The sequence below is a fragment of the Hirundo rustica genome, chromosome Z (assembly GCF_015227805.2).
Source record: "Hirundo rustica isolate bHirRus1 chromosome Z, bHirRus1.pri.v3, whole genome shotgun sequence".
Classification (NCBI taxonomy): Eukaryota; Metazoa; Chordata; class Aves; order Passeriformes; family Hirundinidae; genus Hirundo; species Hirundo rustica.
The window spans coordinates 65,459,156-65,480,278 of NC_053488.1; the positions used below are offsets into that span (position 1 = coordinate 65,459,156).

At 37.2% G+C, this 21,123-nt stretch overlaps 1 protein-coding gene across 2 annotated transcripts; it reads right to left on the reverse strand.

The window, feature by feature from the left end:
* Window position 1: 1 nt before the first annotated feature.
* SMC2 (structural maintenance of chromosomes 2) lies at window positions 2-21,046 on the reverse strand. 2 transcript variants are annotated; one of them, XM_040090021.1, is made up of 25 exons: window positions 21,016-21,046; window positions 20,039-20,279; window positions 18,987-19,136; window positions 18,273-18,395; window positions 17,312-17,350; window positions 17,031-17,141; window positions 16,800-16,844; window positions 16,093-16,326; window positions 15,300-15,449; window positions 14,370-14,603; window positions 13,383-13,542; window positions 11,346-11,463; window positions 10,537-10,675; window positions 10,166-10,285; window positions 9,645-9,849; window positions 8,938-9,073; window positions 7,760-7,884; window positions 6,763-6,956; window positions 6,338-6,481; window positions 5,899-6,093; window positions 5,152-5,352; window positions 4,235-4,351; window positions 2,810-2,970; window positions 1,440-1,587; window positions 2-522 (listed from the first exon to the last, which is right to left on the reverse strand). In XM_040090021.1, exons 2-25 carry the CDS (start codon window positions 20,204-20,206, stop codon window positions 340-342), a joined length of 3,600 nt encoding a protein of 1,199 aa, XP_039945955.1. In that variant the 5' UTR covers window positions 20,207-20,279; window positions 21,016-21,046; the 3' UTR covers window positions 2-339. The 2 variants fall into 2 exon arrangements, with proteins under 2 accessions (XP_039945955.1, XP_058280054.1); XM_058424071.1 differs by lacking the exon at window positions 21,016-21,046 and adding an exon at window positions 20,836-20,858.
* Window positions 21,047-21,123: the final 77 nt, after the last annotated feature.

Below are 21,123 nucleotides of genomic sequence, written 5' to 3' on the forward strand. Positions count from 1 at the left end.
TAGTTGTTCATGATTGTTACTACACTTTGCAACAGGTCTTCTGAATGCTGTAGAACACTGGTAGTTGAATCAGCTTTTCCTCACCTGAAGGCTTTTAAGTTTACAAAGCTACTGCTAACGCACGTTTATGTGTAAATGTTACAGAGGAATATCAGGAATTACAGCACACCATAAGGATTAAAATTGTCCAGCTTAAAAGAAAAGACTGTTACAGATGATTTCCTATGAATTCCTAAAAAAAAAAATAATTAATTCCTATGAATTCCTAAAAACAAAAATAAGCAACAGGGAGCACTTAAGACAGTACTACTTTGCGTCAATCATCCCTGCTTCCCAGCTTTACAGGTTGTTTTTCTCCTTCAATATTTTACGTATTTTCTCATCTTTCTTGTGGGCAAGCTCATTTTTTCTGTTTCGAATCTGACTGTATCTTGCAATAGTGGATACACCATCCACAAACCTGGTCTTGTAGAGGACATTTGCATTGTTGAACATTCCATCCTTCAAGGACACCACAATAAACTAAAAAAAATCAGAAATTAACATAAATGTTAACATTATGTTAACACTTAACATAAATGTTGCTATCCAAACAACACTAGAAAAGGCTTCCAAAGAGAAGACTCCTTTTCCTTCATTTGGCTAATATCTCAGTAATAATCTTAAAAAATATTCTAAAACTAACCAAGGCCCAACAGAATGTGTCACACAGGTCAATGTACACCCACTTTTTCTGCAGCTAATGACCCTTCTGTCTATAGCCCAAGACCTGGCCTGGGATACAGTCCACAGTGCAGAATGCCTGTTCATGATGGAAGAAAACATGGAAAAAACCTGTACCACTAATTATGAAAGAATGTAGGATCTTACCTAGTCAAAAGATACTACTCAGATAATTTTGCAATACTGGTAACAAATATTCCCCTCCTCACACATCATCTGGAATGGTCAAGTCCTTACATCGAATAGAGATGGGTAATACCTTTTCTTTCATGCAGAGATCACAATGATACAGAGATCCTTTCTGGTAGTGTTTGACTTATTTCAATAGGGTCAACATGAAATATCTTTAACCTCAAGTTAAAGATCTCTAGGCAAAAAAACAGTTCAGGATGTTGTCATGCCTGAAATTGAGCATATCACAGACACTGCTCCCTATTGCTCCATTTTAACCAGTGCAGCAACAAGTTTCACCATTGCCATGTCAGTCTAGCTTTCAGCTGAAACAACTCAGAAATACAACACACATCCCCCTAGGATAAAAGAGCTAAACAGCTGAGAGTCCTCAGTGCCAGACTGCCTTTGGAAATAATATAGAACTCAGAGCAATCTGGCCTGATGGAAGGTGTCCCTGCCTGTAGCAAGGGGGTTGATCTAGATAATTTAAGCCCCCTTCCCACCCAAACCATTCTATTACCACAATAATTTCAAGATAATACCTGGGAGTGTTTGAAATGAGTTTGAAGCATCTGCCCAATATTCTGCGTATGAGAGAGATCAAGGGCTGCATCCACTTCATCCAAGATGTAAACTGGGGCAGGTCTGAAGAGGAGCATGGCTAATATCAAGGATAAGGCCACCAATGATCTAGTATGGAGACAAGAAAATTGCAATTTACTCTAGTCTGAAAGGCTTTGGCTTTTGAAAACAATTATTGAAAGGCAAAGAAGTTAAGCATGTGGATCACAAGTCTGATGAGGAGCAGGTACTGGCATTGTTTATCTTGGAGAGAAGGGGGCCAGGAAGGACCTTATTGCTCTCTACAGCTGCCAGAAAGGATGGTGTTGCCAGGTGGGGGTTGGCCTCTTCTCCCCGGCAATTAAACAGGTCAAGAGGAAATTGCCTCAAGTTACACCAGGGTAGGTTTAGATTGGATATTAGAAAAAATTTCTTCACTGAAATTGTTATCACGCATTGGAATGGATTGCCCGCAGAAGTGGATGAGTCAGCACTCATGAAGTGGTTTAGAAGACACATAGATGAGGGGCTTAGAGACATGGCTTAATGGTGGACCTGGCAGTTAAGTTAATGGTTGGACTTCATGATCTTAGGAGAGTTTTTTCCAGTCTAAATGATTCTATGATTCTAAAATGCTCCCTCCAATGTACATTACTGCTATGATTCTGAAGAGATGGAATGATAACTTCCCAATTTCAAAATGTGAAGTCTTATGTCAGAAACAGCAAATATTACTTATTGAAAGATTATGTTAGTGGGGTGATGATATTTAAAATTATGCTGTTGTTCTATTTCCAATTCTGACTTTTGCAAGGATGTTTTTCCATGTCTGGTTCTTTAAGTATTCTGTCCTTATTAAGTTCTGTATCTCTGTCCCACCCCTTCCCAAAATCTGAGTCAGTTTGGTTTTTTTTCCTTAGAAGATGCAAAGAAGCACATGTTCTACACAGCAGCTGTAGGCACTGGAGAAGAAAACTGTTGCCATGACACTACTTTTATACCAGGGAAATACTTGCATATATAGATTTTTGTGGTTACAACTCAAGGAGAGGAGCATTTGGTTCAACATTATGTCAGTACTACCTAGGCTCAAATGTGGTTTTCTCACCATTCAATTCTTTTATTTTGCCACTTCTCTGTGACAGGAGTAAAATCTTGTTTGTTATCTTATACCAAGTAAAGCATTGTTCTAAGTCAGAATGTATTAATAATGCTCACAATATTGAGTCCATTTGGAAGGAGGCAGAGTCCCTGACTTGACAGGATTAATTTTTTTGCTTTTCAAAAATCTAATTAGTTAGACATATCAATTACATACACAATGACAATGGAAAAAAATGAATTCACCAACCTTTGTCCTCCACTGAGTTCTGTTAAGTTTTCCTTCCAAGTGTTTCCTAAGGCAACTCTGAACTCCATACCAACAAAGACATTGTGAGTTTTAGAGGCTGCTAGCACAGCTCTGGCTCCTGGTAGGAGTGTTGAAAAAATGGAACCAAAGTCTTCATTCACCTAGAAGTCAGACCACAAAAGATGCATGAACATGCTTTGGATCAAAAGCACAAAGAGTGAAAAACTTAGTGGCGAGCAGCTAAGACACTCAAGACGTCTTTCCCAGTTCAACATGGTGAACTCCCATGTCACATACAAGACAGTAAGAAAAGCTAGCTTTTACTTTTTCTGTACTGAAGAGAGAAGCAACACCAAAGGATATGTGACACCTTATACTAAGCATTTTAGAAGGATCCGGTGAAAGATGTTATTGGAAGGCTTCTTTATGCTATCAGCCAGGGAAACACTTGTGCTGTAACTCAGATTTATTGACTGGCAAACTGCGATTTCTCCCAATTACTCAAAGTACAAGCACCATGTAAGAGATACTTTCTGGCATCCTCCCCACTCTTTCTCTTCCCAGGTTTACTTAAGCAATGACCAGGTACGGGATGGGATGCAACTTTGTAAATGTAGATTAAAATTTACTAGATTTAGGAATTTGTCTGAAAGCACACTTATTCCACCACACGTGATGCTTTTGTATTGCAGCGCACTAACTTCTGCCAAACACAATCTTTATAACAGCAAGGTACCATTTGTCAGTGATATCCTAAGTACAGGCAGGATAATTAATAATTAAATGGACACTCCCTCCATGTGTAATTTAATCATGATTAAAAATAGTTTCCTCAAAGGCCAAAAAGCACAAGTTCTGCTGGTACAGCAGGAAAAAAAATGTGTCAAAAAATTTCCATGTAGAAAGGGATAATTTTATACTTCTGTTACAATTCATTGTATGGGAGACCTGGTAAAAAGGCAGAGTGCCTATGTAACAGAAATGTAAATCAGACATTGCTCTACCCCAGTATTGTGTATCCTGACAGTAACAGGAGCAGTACCCCAGACCCACAGCCCTGCACTGTAGAGGACAACACGGAACCAGAAAATTTTAACTCTGGTAAAATATTGGATCAAGAAAAGAAAAAATACTAAAAATAAAACCTGACTGTCTTTCAATATGCCTTAACAAAATATTTGTGGGCGCTAAAATGGAGTAAGAAAGTAGTTTTGCAGGTTTAACTGGACATTTACAATTCTCAGAAAATTCATGTCTTATTCTCAAAAGTGGGAATAAACAGGAGAAATAAAGTGGTTATTTTTAATTATAGGTCAGGGATATTAGTTCTGAAAACACCTTTTTCCCAAGGAAATATGCAAAACAGTAATCTAAGATAAATCTGATCCTCTACTAAAACACGAATATAAATTTCAAGCGTCATACCTTTTTCCAAGCAATATCTAAAGTTTGTTTTTTCTTCCGGTCAAGCTCTTCAATAACTGCAAGAATTTTTATCTTGTCATTCTCTACGATTCTTTTTTTCTTCATTAAGTCATTGTACTGGTGCAATGAAAAGAAAAGATTGATTTCAATGAACTTTGTGCTCAAATGCATTTTTGCTAATCTTACAGCTTCATTGCATGATTGAGTAGCTATAAAATAGTCATTAACCACAAGATTAAAATCCAGTGCATTCATTTAGCTGCATGATGGATGTAAGTTTTGGGATTATTTGCAAATTAAAGCATCATAATTTTCAACAATCAGCAAAGGGGAAGGACAACATTGCTCTGAAAGTTGCACTTCCAAGTTAATAATTTGCTTTTCCGTAGAAGAAAGGATGCTTCTGGAGGCTGATAGGAAAACAGTACTAGAAAAGCTGAAGGTTAAAATCAGTGGGCAGTTTTCAGACCATCCTGGAATAGCCTGAATATACAGATTAATTCAAAACAACCTTGCTACACTATCAAGCTATCCTACTTAAAGATAAGTATTTTTTTTGTCTACAACTTTAATACAGTATAGAGTTCTCAGATACTCTAATGGATGCCACAAAGTTTGCTAATGCTTCAACTTAGGATGAACTTAGGTAGGAAGGAATAAAATAGTACTTTTTACCATCCAACGTCAAGATTACATGTAACCTAAATACCTGTTGTGTCAATGAACAGTTCAGAGATGTAAGATTAGTATGAAAGAACCAGCAAAAGGTTTTCTGCTATCACATGAAAGTTTAGTTTTATTTTTGTTGTATTAAGAAATAGAGCACATGAAAACATAAAGCTACATTATATATATCTATATATATACCATATGACCAGCCTGCCCAATCTTTGTAGATTAAAGCACAGAATGTTTACCCTTTCCTCTGCATCAGAAAGCATGTTCATAGCTCTCATGTTCACATTCCTTCCCAACTTCTCTTTATGCTCTTGCAATTTCTGCAGCTTCTGACTTGCTTCTTTAGGGTTGCTACTTTTGAAATCATAGGCTGTGTTTGGCTGGCCAAAGAGTGGTTTGTCTGAAGCTATCCACTTGTATTCTTTCAGCATTTTGTCCACCTGTAAACAAAAAGATATGTTGAGGCTTTTTCCTCACCCTTCTCAAATGTGAACTAAAAATTAAAACAAACAAAAAACCAATAACTCTGCCCCCCCAACATTCTTAAATTACTCTATCATATTAATTCTTCTACTCTAATGCAACACCAGAACGTCTTTAAAAAGCTTCGTGTGATTTCCTTCACTCTGGACAAACCAAGAATTTAAGATATGTTTCATGTATATCTTACATACTTGAAGTGCTACACTATACCAATGTCACTACATCAAGGAATTACTTTCTTTAATTAGTGATCTAATTTGTCCATACAGTCAGAATGTTCTTACTGATCACTTTCCCACTGTGATCCATTCTCTGTTACTCCATACAGATAAGCTCTTTGACAATGTATAATTTCCATTCCCTCTTCCTCAGATAAAATTTCTCACATTAAGAGCTGCAAATATGACAGTGCTTAAAGAAAAAAGGCTACTCCCTTTGCACGTGGCAAGGGAAATAACCATTCTTGGTCACAAGATGTGAAGAAAAATACAGTTTTGAAATACCTTGGCAGTAGCATCAGCAGTCTCTTGTTGACATTTGGTGATATTGTGTTCTAATTCTTTAATCTTAAGCTGTAATTCATTATTTTGTTCTCTGTATTTTACCATCTCCGCTGATTTGTCTTTAATTGCATTATCATGTAATTCAATTACTTTCTTTTGCTTGGCAAGCTCCTTCTGTGCTCCTTCTACAGACTCCTGAAAAAGCGTATCAGCAGACCTTTATTGGCCTCTTTTAAAGGTGGCATTAAAGCCTTATTAGAACTGTCACAGCAAGGAGATAAAATTCACATGTGAAGATGAAGCAAAAAAAAATAACCACCTAGGCTCACTGAGTGTGGTAAGCAACTATGCAGAAAGAAATACACATTATAATGTGAGATTCAAAGGATCACACAGAGTGACATCAAAAAAGATAATGAAACACAGCATTCACTTTTACCTCTGTCTTAGCCACTTCAGCCACCATAGCATCAACTTGATCCTGGTAGGATTTGATTGCTTCCTCTGCCGCTGTTATCTGTTGTTTATAGGAGACCTGCTCCTGTTTCAGCTCTTCAAGTTCCAGAACTAAAGCTTTGACTTCCTAGAGAGATGTTTTCCAATTTATTATACTTAAATGGAAAGAACTAAGACTCAATTTGATGTAGTAGGTGCTGTAGAAGATTAGCAGCACCCATTCTTGAGCAAGGGCGCAATCTCCCAAAAACGAAGGCAAAAACCCTCAGTCCATGACTATGTCAGTAATATATTACTGTGACTACAGTCCCAAAACTGAGAGCATTAAAACCTCAGGAGACTCAAATTTTCTGATTTTTGTGGCCACTTTTAACATTGAGAGAACTGCCAACAGCAGTGAAGCTTTACCTGCTGCATATCTTTTATTTTTTTGCTTGAAGTGTCTGACTTTTTCTTGGCATTTTCTAGTTTCTGCTCCGCATTTTTTCGTTCTTTTAGACACTCTGCTTCTGCATTTTTAATTTTATTCTCCAGTTCTTTGTATTTCTTTTCTGCTTTCATTTTGCTCTCTTCAGTTTTCTTTAATGTCTCTTCACAATTCACTGAATCAAGAAGTAGAGTACTGAGATTGAGCACTGTTCTCATCTTTAAATTTACATCCTAAATGCCAACTGAAATAAATCTCTTTGCCTCCAACAGAAAAAAAGTGGTTGAACTCTCACTAGTTGCTGAAGTCAGCTATTTCAATGATTACTCTAAGAGAGTGTGCTGTTGCTACCAGTTATTGGTAGGGCACAAAACAGCCATTATGAAAATATGACCTTTTTTCTGATGGAGGGAAAACTATGCCAAGTCTTAGAATCAAGAAGTAGTTAATTAGATGGCTACCAAACAAAATATCACCCCATCCCTAGAACACTATGTCAAGATACGTATCACTTCTATCCATTTTTAAAATATTTTACTTTTTGCTGCATTTTGTACATTTTTGTCTTTTCTTAGCTATATGAAACACTATTTCTTTCCAATGCTTTCTTGTTATGCAAACTATATTACTAACCTTAAATAATAAGCTTGAAAAAAGCAACAACTACTTAAGTATGGGATTAAATCAAATTTTAAACTCCCATGTAAAGATACATTTTCCTTTATTGCAAAGTCTATACAAAACATTAAATAAGAGTATAACCTTTATTATAAGAGAATGACCACCTTTAAGTGAAACACCTCTATGCAAGCATACTGTGATTCTCTGTTTGTTACATGTTCCTAAATATAAAGCTAGTATTTTTAAAGTGAAAAGTACTTCTTTCTCAAATAAAGATTCTGTTACTCAAACAGCCTGATATCCATCTCATTCTCAGCAATTAGTTTTCAGTTAAAAGAGTAAGAACACAATTGTCACCAATTGTTTTCCTCAGAGCAAGCAGCTCTTCCTCTTGTTTGTGGTAAGCACTTTGGTGAAGCTTCTTTTGCAACAGCTCTGCTTCCTCAGACTTCATCTCCCATTGTTGTTTCAGTTGCTGATACCTTTGGAGACAGTAGTGACACACACTGCTATATAAAAGGGTCCCCAGCATCTCAATTTCAAAGCTGAAGTAAGTAGATAATCTATCTATATTCCATTTCTCATGTGAAATACCGTGATGACAGTAGGGTAAATAAACTTAAATGAATGAAAATCCAATATAATTGCTTTAATAATAACTGTGAGATTTGTATGCAGGTAAGTTATTATATATGCAGCTCCTGCTCTTTAGCCCTGATCTGATATATTAAAAAAAATACAACTCATGAAACTTGGCAACAATTCAGAGACCACTTTTTTTCCCAAATGGCAGCATGACAGATGTTAGGCTGAAGGAGTAAAGAAAAGATTACTAAAAGCAAAAGTTCCTTCCTCCTCTTGGCAATATTTCTGGAAGTTAGTGCATCTTAAAACAATTTGAAAAAATAAATCCAGCTGGTAGATAGCATGTCATGCAACTCTATCTCCTCATGTCATTTTTGCAGAAGTGACTAAATATATTTTTCTATTCTATCTTTTAATATGGTATTCGCTAACTGAGTAGCTCCAAATCAAATATACTTAAAATTATTTAATTTAAATGCTTACAGAAGTATCACACTACAAAGACAGTCCTTTTTAATATATTTTTATTTTCTTGTGAGAAAAATAAGACTGACCACAAATTGGAATTCTGTACAGGTGTTAAAAATATGTCTGTAACAGATCCATTCTTCAGTGGACTTCATGAAAATTCAACAAATTCCAATCAGTCATCAGTGTGCACCCTTTTTTTTTTTTGCCTTGTATTATCCCAAACAAAGGGTTTTTTGATGTGTTATTTAAAAAACTAATTTGCTATTTGATTGCTGAACTTACTAATTATATTGGGAGGATAAGGAGGAATGGAATTATTTTCTGCATATTACATTCTCAAAAAGCTTATGGCCTCCCAAGAGGTAACTTACTTACATTAATGTAAGTATCTTACATTATTAATGTAAGGTAACTCCTTACATTAAATTTATTCAGTCACATTAAGAGAAATTATACACATTGTATAGTGCAAACCTTACCTTTCAGCAACCATCTTCAAGCTTGCCAACTCATTCTCTACAGCTGCAAGTTCAGATTCCTTTTTCTTGAGTTCTATTTCAACATCTTTCACTTCTTGAAGTTTAGACAATACTGGTGCAGCCTGTGAGGATGCACCTGTTCAATGGAAAAATTAAAAAGCCAGGCTAATTGGAATTAGAACAGTGTGTTCACCACTGGTAATTGTAAATTCTAAACATTAATTATGAGGAAGGTTGATGATTTATTTTAGTTGAGATAAGGCAGCTAGGCTAAAATTAGAGTTCTGGGAAGAGAAAGACTACCTCCTCTGTTCCAGAACTTAGTTCTGCAGGCTTTGAATACTACACATGTGTGTCTTATGCACACAGCTAAATTTTCATAATTCATGAAGTTATTGCAAATCAATGATTAATTACTTCAAAAAGTGCTTGAATGCCAAGCACTTTTGCTTCCAAGAAGATTATACAGTTGAATAAGATTTAAGTATTTAAAATCTAAATTACTTTATGTGAAGTTCGTCAATAATTTTCTCTTAAACTAACTAGTATTATTTCAGCTCAAGACAACTTTAGCTCAAACAGATTATTCCCAGTATGTGTCAAAAAAAAAGGTTACCGTTCATTTTTACAAAAAATATGCAAGAGCAGTAAACATATCAACTGACACACAATATTATTGGTATTATATGAATAGAACAAGCAATTGCCTCCATGCAGAGTTCCTTGGGGATCAAACACATCTCCATCCAGAGTAACACTTCTTGTCATTATCCTTTTGTCGAAAGTCACTTTCTTAGCATTATCCATGTTATTACAGACCAGTGTTGTTCCAAAGACAAATTCCATTGCTTTCTGCAGTTCAGAGTCGTATACAATTAGAGAAAGGGCTAAATGCAAGTTAGCATGGCCAGCCTAGAAATCAAACAAAATGCAATTAGTATGCATTAAGTTACAATAAGTTTCAAAATTGACTTGTCTTTTGTTAACCATAACACTTCTAAAAGTATCATCACATTTTAAAACTATTTCAGTTACAAGTGGAATAATTAATACCCATTTAAACCTCACAGAATTGAAAGGATACAAAGGAAAACAAAACCAGTATATCCTCAAACCCTGTAGAAATTTGTATTAGAATAGCCATTAGGAATCCCAAATTTGTAGTACAAAAATAAAAGGAAAATGGGACAGAAGCAATATAGTGTAAAGACTGTATTTATTTACATACCAAGCTTTGGGCCAACTTGACTATGTCTTCTTGCACACACCTGGCAGAAATTTTGTTTAATGGAATGATGGTGTATCGATGCTTTAGTTCACCCTTTTCTAAAAGCTTTTTGCCAGTAACCTCAAAGGAAAAATAGTTACAAAGCATACCTGAGTTCACAAGTGATTTTGTAAAGTGAGACAGTAGGGCATTGGAAGAAGAACACATTGTTTCCACCAACAATGTGACTATGCATGACTTTCTTGACCCAAATAAAACAGGTATATGGGTCCAAACCCCTCTCAAGCATTCAGTAACAAGACGCTTGCCAATCCCAAATCATATGACCGCATCCCAAAGTTCAGAATTCTGTACTACTGCAATAAACTTACTTCTGTGTCCACAATAATGTTATAGAGTTTCCCTCCAGCCACCGCTTCCAGGGCTTTGGCATTGGCTAGATCTTTCACAGTAAAAAGAGACACAACAGGGCCTTTTACATGGTTTAGATCCCAGTTTTTTTCTGGATACCTTAAAACAAATATAAATTATGACTATGAATCATGTTTGTTTTTCTCTTATACATCTTTAAAAAAATTTTATATTTAAAACCCATGATGCTTATTGTTCTTTTATAAGCAATGCTAAATTCTACCAGAAAAAGACCCCAATGCAAGAAATGGTTGAATTAAATACTTCACAGGAAGAGATTTGACAATAAAGAGTCAATCATTAAAATAATGTAATTCCTGATTTATTTACAATTTTTTTCAATATTTTTTTGCAATGGTCTGTTACCACAGCTAGAGGAGTATGTTCAGCCTATTACATAAAAAATTAAACTTGGGGGTACAGATATTTGTCTGGAGTTGACCTCCAAAGAGCAAATCTACTTGTGTCCACAGGCAGGAAAAAATGATTATACATTTCCTAGTTTAGACCTTTGGATTCTACAGCTTTAGCTACTGAAGTTATAACTTGAAAATGCCATCAGACAAAACTTTTACATTCCAGTGACTTTGGTAAGATTATAACATTTCCTGACTTTTCCCCTCACCTTCCCCTTCGTTTTGCAGCACAGGTAAGACATTATTCACTGGCACTAAAAGGAAAGCAAGAGCTAAGACATTGGTAGAATTATCTGGTAAAAGGCCTCCAAAAGCCCTTTCAAGCATCTTTCAGGATCACACTGAGATCTTACTTGTATGTAAACTGTAGATGAGGAAATTTTGCCATTAAATTTTCACTCAATTCTCTTAGCCGGCTGATATCAGAAATCAATGCCTTCTTTTTTGCTAGGAGGGCTTCTACTTTCTCTTCTTCAGAGTTGAACACAAGCAGTAGACACATATCCAGAGCAGAGAAATATATTAGCTTAAATATTGGCATCCTACACTGTTTATCTACTTGTCTTTAGCCTTTAGCCTTTCTAAAATTCTTTGTAAACTTTCGGACTAAAAATATTAATACCATCATGACACCAAACATGTAAAGAACAAGTTTAAAGTGTAATGTTCTTCTCTAAAGGTTAATCTGGAATATCAGCTAACAGCTTTGAGTAGTGTCTGAAACAAATGCTACCTGGAATAATAAACTCTAGGAAGTGTTTTAGGTACAGAAAACCAGGATGAAATAAGGATCTTGATTCCTTTACCCATCTAAATTTTAGCTGGAATTTAATTGTGCCATCAAACTTCAAAATGCTTGGCCCAAATCTGATATAATGAAATTATTTTAAGCTACTTCCTGTGGAAATTTAGGGGTTTGCAGAGCTTAGATCAGAGAAATTTCATTATGCATGAAAGCAGTGTACTTGATTTTTCATTTTCCTCCTGCATGGGGCTGGGTGAGATAGAGTCAACACACCCCCACCTCCCAGCAGCCCTCGAAGTGCTGTTCTTTATGTTTCGACTACAAAGGCATTTTTAGTAGGAACATAAAGAACAGAAAGATAAAGCAGTTTTCGCTACTGCTAAGCATCCTGGCCCAAGCACCAAGGCTGTCCCTCCAGTCCCTCTTCCAAAAGACAGTAGGCTGTGGGTGTGCAATAAGTTGGGAGGGGACATGGACAGGATACGGGGTCCAAGGGTCCATGCTATTATGAAGGTGTGCTTGTCAGTAAAAGCTAAGAGAAAGTATGAGGGAAGGGAGCATCCCTTAATAAGGCCTTTGTCTTCCAAAACAACATACTGAGGTCCTACTTCACAGGAAGTGGCTAAACATTGCCTCCTAATTCCTGAAGGGAAACAGTGCATAAATTCTTTTGTTTTCTTTGTTTCTGTATCCTCCAGCCAGCTGCAAGACAGAGCTACCACTAGCCGGGGCCAAGACCATTACGGATGGTGGTGAAACCTCTGGGATAACATGTTGTAGAAGAGGAAAAAAAGGCCAAATCTATCTGCAGTGGCTGGAAAGAAGAATGACAATATGTGAGAGGAAGAGCCCTGCAGACACCAAGGCCAGTGAAGGACAGGGAGGAGGTACAAACCACGCTGAGGTAGCTGTGCCCTGCGACATGGACCACAGTGTAGGTCCACATGGACAGGGAGGTCCACAGTGTAGCAGATATCCACCTGCAGCCTGTGGAAACCAGCACTGAAGCAGGGTCCTGTCAGAATGTGCAGACCCATGGACAGAGGAGACCATGCTGGAGCAGGTTTGCAGGCAGGATGTGTGAGCCCCCAGGGGACACACACAGGAGTAGCCTATTCCTGAGGGACTGCATCCCATGAGAAGGACCCATGCTGGAACAATCTGTGAAGAACTGCAGGCCATGAGAGGGATTCACACCATATTCTGTTTAGGAGTAGTTTAGGGAAGACTGCCTCCCTTGAGAAGAATCCCATGGTAGAGCAGGGGAAGGGTGCCCCTGAAGAGGAAGGAGTGGCAGAGACAATGTGTGAGGAACTGACTGCAGCCCCCATTCCCTATCCCACTGCACCACTCATGGAGAGGAGGTACAGAAAATCAGAAATTAAACAGAGCCTGGGAAATTAAGTTAAGTTGATTTCCCCAAGTTAAGTCTATTTTGCCCGTTATAATAATTGCCAAGTGACATCTCCCTGTCCTTATCTCAGCCCACGAGCTTTTGTTGTGTATCATATCCTCTGTCTAACTGAAAAGGGGTGTGATAGAATAGCTTTGGTGTATAGCTGGCATCAAGTCAGAGTCAACTCATGACACTTCTATACTCCTTTGCAGATTCTACCAAAATTGCGCATCAGAAGTCTGTACAGACCTGAGTAGTTCAGCTCGTTTATTTGTTTCTCTAAGGTTATTTTCATTTTTTCGACAGCTTCAAATGTTTTCTGGTCTTTCTTGTAGCCTTCATCCACTTTTTTAACTTCAGTTTCTTTTGCCTTTAATTCTTTTTGTGCATAATTCAATTTCATTTCAGCCTATAAGGAGTAAGCAAATATAGAACCAGATCTTCAAAGACAATCTTGCAGGTGCAAATTTAAAACACTTGCACTATGAAGCTGCCCATGTAATTTATAAAAAATTCCACTGGTTGCAGATATGACAAAAACCAAGCTTGGCTTTTGAAAATAATGGCACAGATTATTTGGAAACAAAACCACAGATCTTGTATTTAACTATTGTAACATGAACATAGTCTGAGAAGAAACAAAGTAAAAAAAGATTGGATACAGCTGTCCTTGTTACTCTTAGGAGAAGAATTTCTGTGACACAAGGAGAGTGAACTTGGGAAATTTAACCTCCACTATCAGAACTACTGCAGTGGAGGTTTTCTATCTTAAGACAAAACCAGTGTTGTCTCTTTCAGTCGTGTGATGAGCATACAATTTAACTAAGGAGAAAATAGTTTCTCCTAACTCTCCATATTGTGAAATCACAGGCATCTTTATTTTGATTCCATTAAGTTTGACTGTAGAAACCTCTTTGATTGTGTGTCATGGCCAACAGTCCTAATATTTTCCTATTCAATACCACTGATCATTTGAGTACAGTGAATATTACTTTACATCTCAAATGCCAGTTTCTAATACATCCTCAAAGCAATGCCACAGGATTTTCCTGTGTAAGGACATTTTGTTTATATTTTATCAAAAAGTTAGTTTAATGAATATGCCAAAATGTAAATATCTTGCACAGATGTTCTGCACCTCTTTTCGTTGATCTTTCAAGCATGCGTCAATTGGTTTTCAGACAATTTTCAAAAGCATGAAGGCAGATCTGAGACAGGAAGAGATTTTTTTCTCACCTGTTTAGCCTCTGTTACTGCTTTGCTAATTTCATTTTTGCAGATCATCATCTGTCCAGCAAGACTAGCTTCTTCACCATCCTTATTGCTGGACAGGCCAGCAGACACAGCATTAAAATGTTGTTGTGCTGCAGCTAAAGCATGTGCATCTTTTTCACTTTCTTCCAGTAAAACATTCAGTTCTTTCTCTAGATTCTTTACTTCTTTCTCCTTTGACAGTAATGCTTTAGAATCCTTCAGCACAATAAAGAACAAAAATAACAATAATAAAAAAACCCCAAAATCTAAGACAGAACCTGAGTCTATTACCTTGAAAGTCATGTTGTTAGGTGAGGAGCACCTAAGTGTACCTAAGTGCACCTAAGTCGTTTCATCAACTACATTTCTATGTGACGCTTTGTCAGATTTTGTGATCATGTAATATATCTTTGCATGTTTTCAAATGTGTTACTCCCCTCATGAGTGTACTGAATATCTACAGAGAGATGAAATACAGCAAGTGATAACAAATGCCCAAGAATTAGGAGAATTATCTCACTCTTCCCAATATCTAAAAAATTATCCTCCCACATAAAAAACGCTGATTGTCAAAAATATGCAAGGCAGAGATTTCTCATTTAATTTTAAGAGTAACATATGTCCAGAGAGGATAATAGTTTGAAATTATAAGGACCTCTGCTGCTTAAGAGGAAATTTGGAACCATAAGGAATTGTACTTTATTTGTACTTGCATCTTATCTTTTTCTAATGGGAACCTACTACCTATGCTGTACAAATTAAACAATGCCCTTAACATTTGTCTCTACTTTCTTGATGCAATTCTTGCCAATCACAGGATTCTTCATACCATAACAGGAAAGAAAAACCAGCTGATCTGAATCACGATCTGAATTAATTCAGTATGTAAAGAAAACGATATACAAATCTTACCTTCTGCATATGTGTCACTAATTCATTGTACTTAACCTCTTCACGTCTTAAGTTTTGCTTCTTGAGATCAAGAGCACTTCGTGCTTTTGTATTAACTCTTTGACTTTCTGAAAGAGCAGCTTCCAGTGCACGGAGTCTACCACCAATTTCCTACAATCAGTAATAAAGAAAATTTAATTTAGCCTCTGATACCAATGCAGTATTTGTATTCTGTCTCCTGTTCAGATAATTATGTAGAAGGAAATCTGACCAAGCTAGCAGTAGTCTCTAATACAAACAGGTCAGACAACCTCTTACCTCTGAAATCCAACCTAACTTGAGGGTACTATTGAAGACTCACATCACTTCATAAGATGGGACACTGTCAGAAGGTGGATTTAGATGTCCAAAGACATCTATAGGCCATCCTACAACTCATTAAATTTACTGGCCCCAAAATAGAAGTCAATACTGATTACTGTCAAACAAAACCTTGTTTACTTTTCTTTTGAGACATTAACAAAAAGGGAGGAAAAAAACTCTCTGCAAAACTTAACATTGAATGCACATAGTGGAAACACGAGGGCAAACAGATTTTATGCTTCAGTTATTTTTCATTTGCATTTCAGACAAAAAATCCCCAGACCCTTAAATCAATGTCTTCTAGACGAAACCGAGAATGAAACAATGAACAATGCATAGCTAACCAACACACCAGAAAAAGATAAAAATTCAAATTATATTATACAGAAAAATAATTTCAGTATCATAAGATTCTTTGTATTCAGATGAGCACAACTCTGTTTTCGTTTACCTTATCCTTCTGTTTTTCCATCTCTGCTATGTGTTCATTAAGTTGTTTTACTTTCTTTTCAATTTCATCTCTTGATTCCTGAAACTTCTCTATGTTAGACTGCATTCCCTTTAACGTTGCAGTGGAGGACATCTTTGTTTCTTCAGCCAGAACAAACTGATAAGCTACACAAAAGCGGCTTAAATGTTCTATTTCTCGTACTAATTTTTGGTATTCTAAATAGGATGCTCGTTCCTGAACAGACAAAAAAAGAAAAAAAAGCTCTAAAATTTGATGGGGAAACAATGTTACATAAGACTACTATAGAAATCTTAAGCACCTCTAAACATCAGTATTTTTAAGTAAGAGGAAGGAGTCTTCATGTTATTCTCAGCTAAAACAATATTCATGTAATTGACTGCACACCAGAAATACCGCTTGACTTAGTTTTTTTAAGAACTAAGAGACTTTTAAATCTATTTTTATCTAGTTCTCTTGTTTTCTTCCTTCCCCCTACATCTCTCTCTAGGATTTCCTGGAAGTCCGAAATGCCACATGGTCTGTATTTGGAAATATGACAAAATCCTCTCTCTTACAACTTTCTTCTCTTTCTCCAGAACTTGAAAACATGGTGTTGTTTTAGCCAAAACATACTTGTTCAGGGTAGTTGGAAGTATTTTTTCAGTACTTGACAGTTTTACCTTACTACCCTTCTAATTTTCCCATACCTCTTTCAGTTTCTGTAAAGTTGGACTGATCTCCTCATTTAAGACCTGAAACACATAAGAGAAGACTTATGTTCTGATTTTACTGAACTCTAAATTTTAAACATGTATAGGCATGGATATCTAGTTCCAGGTGCAGAAATGAAATATTCTACAATTAAAGTCACCATTAAACTAACTGTTCGGTTATCTTTAAGGCACATGAATGAAAGTATACTTTACAACACGTAGTACCGTTTGAATGCTTTGCAGTTTGAATTCCTTCTTCTCGATGGTTTTCTGGACAGCTATTTTCTTGCACTCGTACATCCTAGTACCAGCTGCTTCTTCAATCATAGCTAAAATCTAAATCAAACAATGCAAAAAAACTTTGATGTTTCTTCTTATGTTAGATTGCTTTGATTAAGCATCTCCCTCCAACATATTCATGTTGTCCCGCTCCCAAATTATAGGTTCTTATCATTCAAATCACTTCAGTAAAACTTCATACAAAAATACTGGTACAACTTTCCTACCTCCGGTGGCTTCATATTTAGAACTTTGGTAATTTGCCCCTGGTGTGACAGAAAGATAAAACAAGAACAGTGATTGTGTACCATGCAGTAGTAATAAGAAAACCTCAAATCCCAACCCCCCCCTCCTCACGTTTATACATTATAAGTACTTCTTTTTTTTTTTTTTTTTTTTTTTAACAACAACAAAAATCTAGTTTACTTAATTGCTTTGCTCTTCAAAGTTCAAATAAGTCACTCTTTCAGGTAATATACTTGGAATGGCCTTTACATCATATCTTAGGCTCACCCTCCACAGTCCTGTTTACATCTTAAAGAAGTAATGCAAGTATTTTTCTTAGAATCTAACAGGGTTGCAGATGTTGAATAAACTCCTAATAATAAAACAGCTTTTCTGGTGATGTAGCTCATACATAACAGAAAGAAAGAGAGTATGTACAAAACTGTCCCCACCTTTGCTATTCACTTGGGACAGTTACATTTGAAACCATAAATCCTGCTGTTTTATTACTCCTTGCAAATATTTTTGGGATTTCCCTAGTCCCTTACAGTCTTTTTGATTTGTCAGTTTTCTTTTGATAATCATGACTTAAGAAGGTACATATCTCCACTTCATTCAAGATATTGTCTAACACAGAGCACAAATAATAGGAAATAAAACCGGTCATTTTAGAATATTTATAAAAGCAATACCTATCTGTTAAGGAGAAAAAAATAGAAAATAAAATAGAAACATTTTTCAGAAAATTTTGCTAACATGAGAGCCACATGAGGTCTTGTACTACAAGATGTGTTTTAAAGTGAAACTATGCTGTACTGGAAATCTTAACTACTTAACAGACTTAATTTTTAATTGATAATATATCACTATAATTAGGAAATTAAGTGTTTTCCTACTGTCTCCCTGTCTTAAAAATAGTGCAGACCCTATTCTATATGGATTTTATAAAGATGCACACAATACCTGCATAATGAGGAAGTGAGGGTTATTGACATTGAGTCCCACGGAACAGAAAAGATCCTGTACACGACTGTTGGCAGCATTTACACCATTGATAAGATACTTACTTCTACCTCCAACAACAACCTGGAGAACAAAGACAAAAAACCTGCTTGGTGTTGTGAGAATATAAACTGTAATAAAGAATAAAAAATTTGAGCAAATCACATGCATGTATACACATGCACTTGCATACTATGCAGAACATCAAAACAGAACTTGTTTGACATTTAAAATATTTAACTAGAATATGAGAAAGATTTGTCATTGAGGACAACACTGTCAAGAAACTTTCCAAAACCTCTATTTCAAAAAAACCAAACAATCAAAAAATAACAAAAAACCAAAAACCCAGCATGTTCATCAGAAAAATAAAGGTTCCTTTGTTTTTGGACACCAAATTTAACACACTGTTCAGATATTAAGAGGAAAGATATGAAAGAAGAAAAAGCAGCAAGATAGGAAGTTTTAACTTGCTTTATGAACATTTCTAGCTAGTACCCTGTATCTACTTCTAGAGTTTGTGTAACTAGCTACACTGTGGAGGCAGCATAGAAGCCTTGCCTCTACTGCAGAAACTCAGGGACTTTAAAAATTACCCCTTTTTTTCTTTAACTGCTCATGAGCATGGTAAAAATGTATATAGGTTATGAAAAAATACAGATATTAAAGACTCACCTGCCTAGTCACAGTGATCTCATCATTAGCTTCAAATCCCAGTGGACTCTGACTCTTGTTTGAATTATCAAAGTTAATAGACACCGTTGCCTTTGTAATTCCAGCTTGCCCATTCTTATAAACTAGATCTTGCAAGTTGGAAGCTCGCACCTAAGTCCAGGGAATAGATAAATACGTTTTCCAAAGTAGTTAACCTCACATTTTCGTTGTACTACTGTAGGTTTTGGAGAAATTAATGAAAGAAATGAAGATCTAGCTGATGTTTTATGAGTTCATGAGAACTGACACATGGGAGGTGCAAGATGCTGTCCTTGTAAAACCACAACCAGTGTGTGCCAGTCTAGTTTTACTTATTCAGCTAACTGTATCTGCACGAGGTTCCTGACAAACACCGAACACATCCGTAAAAAAAGCTAGCTGACAGCAAGTTTATTTAACAAACATTTATTTTTCACAATTCAGTTCACAGCGAAACGATTCAGAAAGTGTTTCTTGGAGATCTGCTGGCTTTGTCTACAACTGGGGGAAGGTAGGGATGGGAAAGAAAGGAAATTAAAAAATCACCTTCAGACAGAGATTAAAACTGATGTCAGAGCACCTAGTTTTTTTTATGAGAATAAAGCAGATATACTGTCTCTTAAATAGCAGGCACTGCATGAAAAGAAATTTTAAATTTTCTTCTGATGAACTAGATAGATTTTTAAGACTCAGTCCAGAACGGAAAACATTTATTACAAATGAATAAATTAGTGCCTTTAGAAGCAAAAGATCTTTGGCTTGAAGTTGTTAGCTTTTAAGTGGTTATTTTCAGTCAATTGTTTTAAGCCACATACTTTGTGTAACTGTGGAATGTGGATGAAGTTGTAACTCAGCCTTAATGTGAGACTTGACGAAAAATGACAGAGACCCACATATAGGGAATGAAAAATCCAAAAAATGAAACTATTTCTTTCAAAGAAGCACCACTTCAGGTCTTCCGTGGGAGGTTACTCACTAGGAGCAACATGAAAAATTTCTGACAGAAGAAAGACCTTTCTTAAATGTCTTTTTACCTGTGTCAGATTGTTGATTCCCAGCACGAAACAGATGGAGTCCAAGATATTGGATTTGCCACTGCCATTCAAGCCAGTAATGGCATTGAATAACGGGTCAAAGTCTTTAATTTCTGTCCTCTGAGCATAGGATTTAAAACCTTCAAGAACAATCGACTTGATGTACATCTTCTCAATGTTCCTAAGGGACCAGGCAAAGTATTCCTCTCAAAGCACTAAGAAAGATATCTGGATTATAATCCTATATATTTCAGAGTAAAGAAAAAAGAATAACCAAGTGAATCATACTGCCAAACAAACAACTAGACCTGTGAGAAAATGGAAAGAACGCATGCCTTTTACAACAAAAATACAATGCATCTGTAAACGAAAAAAGCCAAGTAGACCACAGATCCAGGCTGCGTCCCAACAATAACCTGTACTTCAGCATTTCTAAGCGACTTGCCTTTGCACAAAGTTTTTCACGACACTTGGGTGTAGACTGGCGGCAAAACCACCTGTCGTAAAGCTGGCCCCCAGCGAAGGGGAAGGAAAGGCCCGAGTGCTTCAGAACACGGCAGAGAACAGAGAGCCTCTCCCTTTCCCGCCTGCAGAACTGCTGTACCTGCTCAGCCACACCGCCCGCGAGGGGTAAATCCCAGCTAAGCGGCAGCCTCGGCTCTGGGGCACCGCGAGCAAGGACCCATCAGAGCCCCATCCCCGACCCCGCGGCTCCGCCAGCGACCCTGCTCCAGCAAGCCCTCCCTGCCAGCTCTGAAGCCAAATTCCTCCCTGGTCCCGGAGGCTCACTCGCTCACCCCCGTCGGACGCCGCTCCCCGATGCCGCTGCCTCCCTCGCTCACCCCCGCCGGACGCCGCTCCCCGATGCCGCTGCCTCCCTCCCTCACCCCCGTCGGACGCCGCTCCCCGATGCCGCTGCCTCCCTCGCTCACCCCCGCCGGACGCCGCTCCCCGATGCCGCTGCCTCCCTCGCTCACCCCCGTCGGACGCCGCTCCCCGATCCCCGCCAGGATCAAATTTTGGCGCCGAGCGTCGTAGCCGTTAGGGGAGGCTCCTGATGGCGCCGCCCCGCGACGTCACCCGGC

Coding starts and splice junctions, on each gene's coding strand:
- SMC2 (XM_040090021.1), bottom strand. CDS start 20,206: ATGTACATCAAGTCGATTGTTCTTGAAGGTTTTAAATCCTATGCTCAG. Junction 16,845..17,030: donor AACTGCAAAGCATTCAAACG/GTACTACGTGTT, acceptor TATGTGTTTCAG/GTCTTAAATGAGGAGATCAG. Junction 5,353..5,898: donor CTGCTGATGCTACTGCCAAG/GTATTTCAAAAC, acceptor TTTTGTTTACAG/GTGGACAAAATGCTGAAAGA.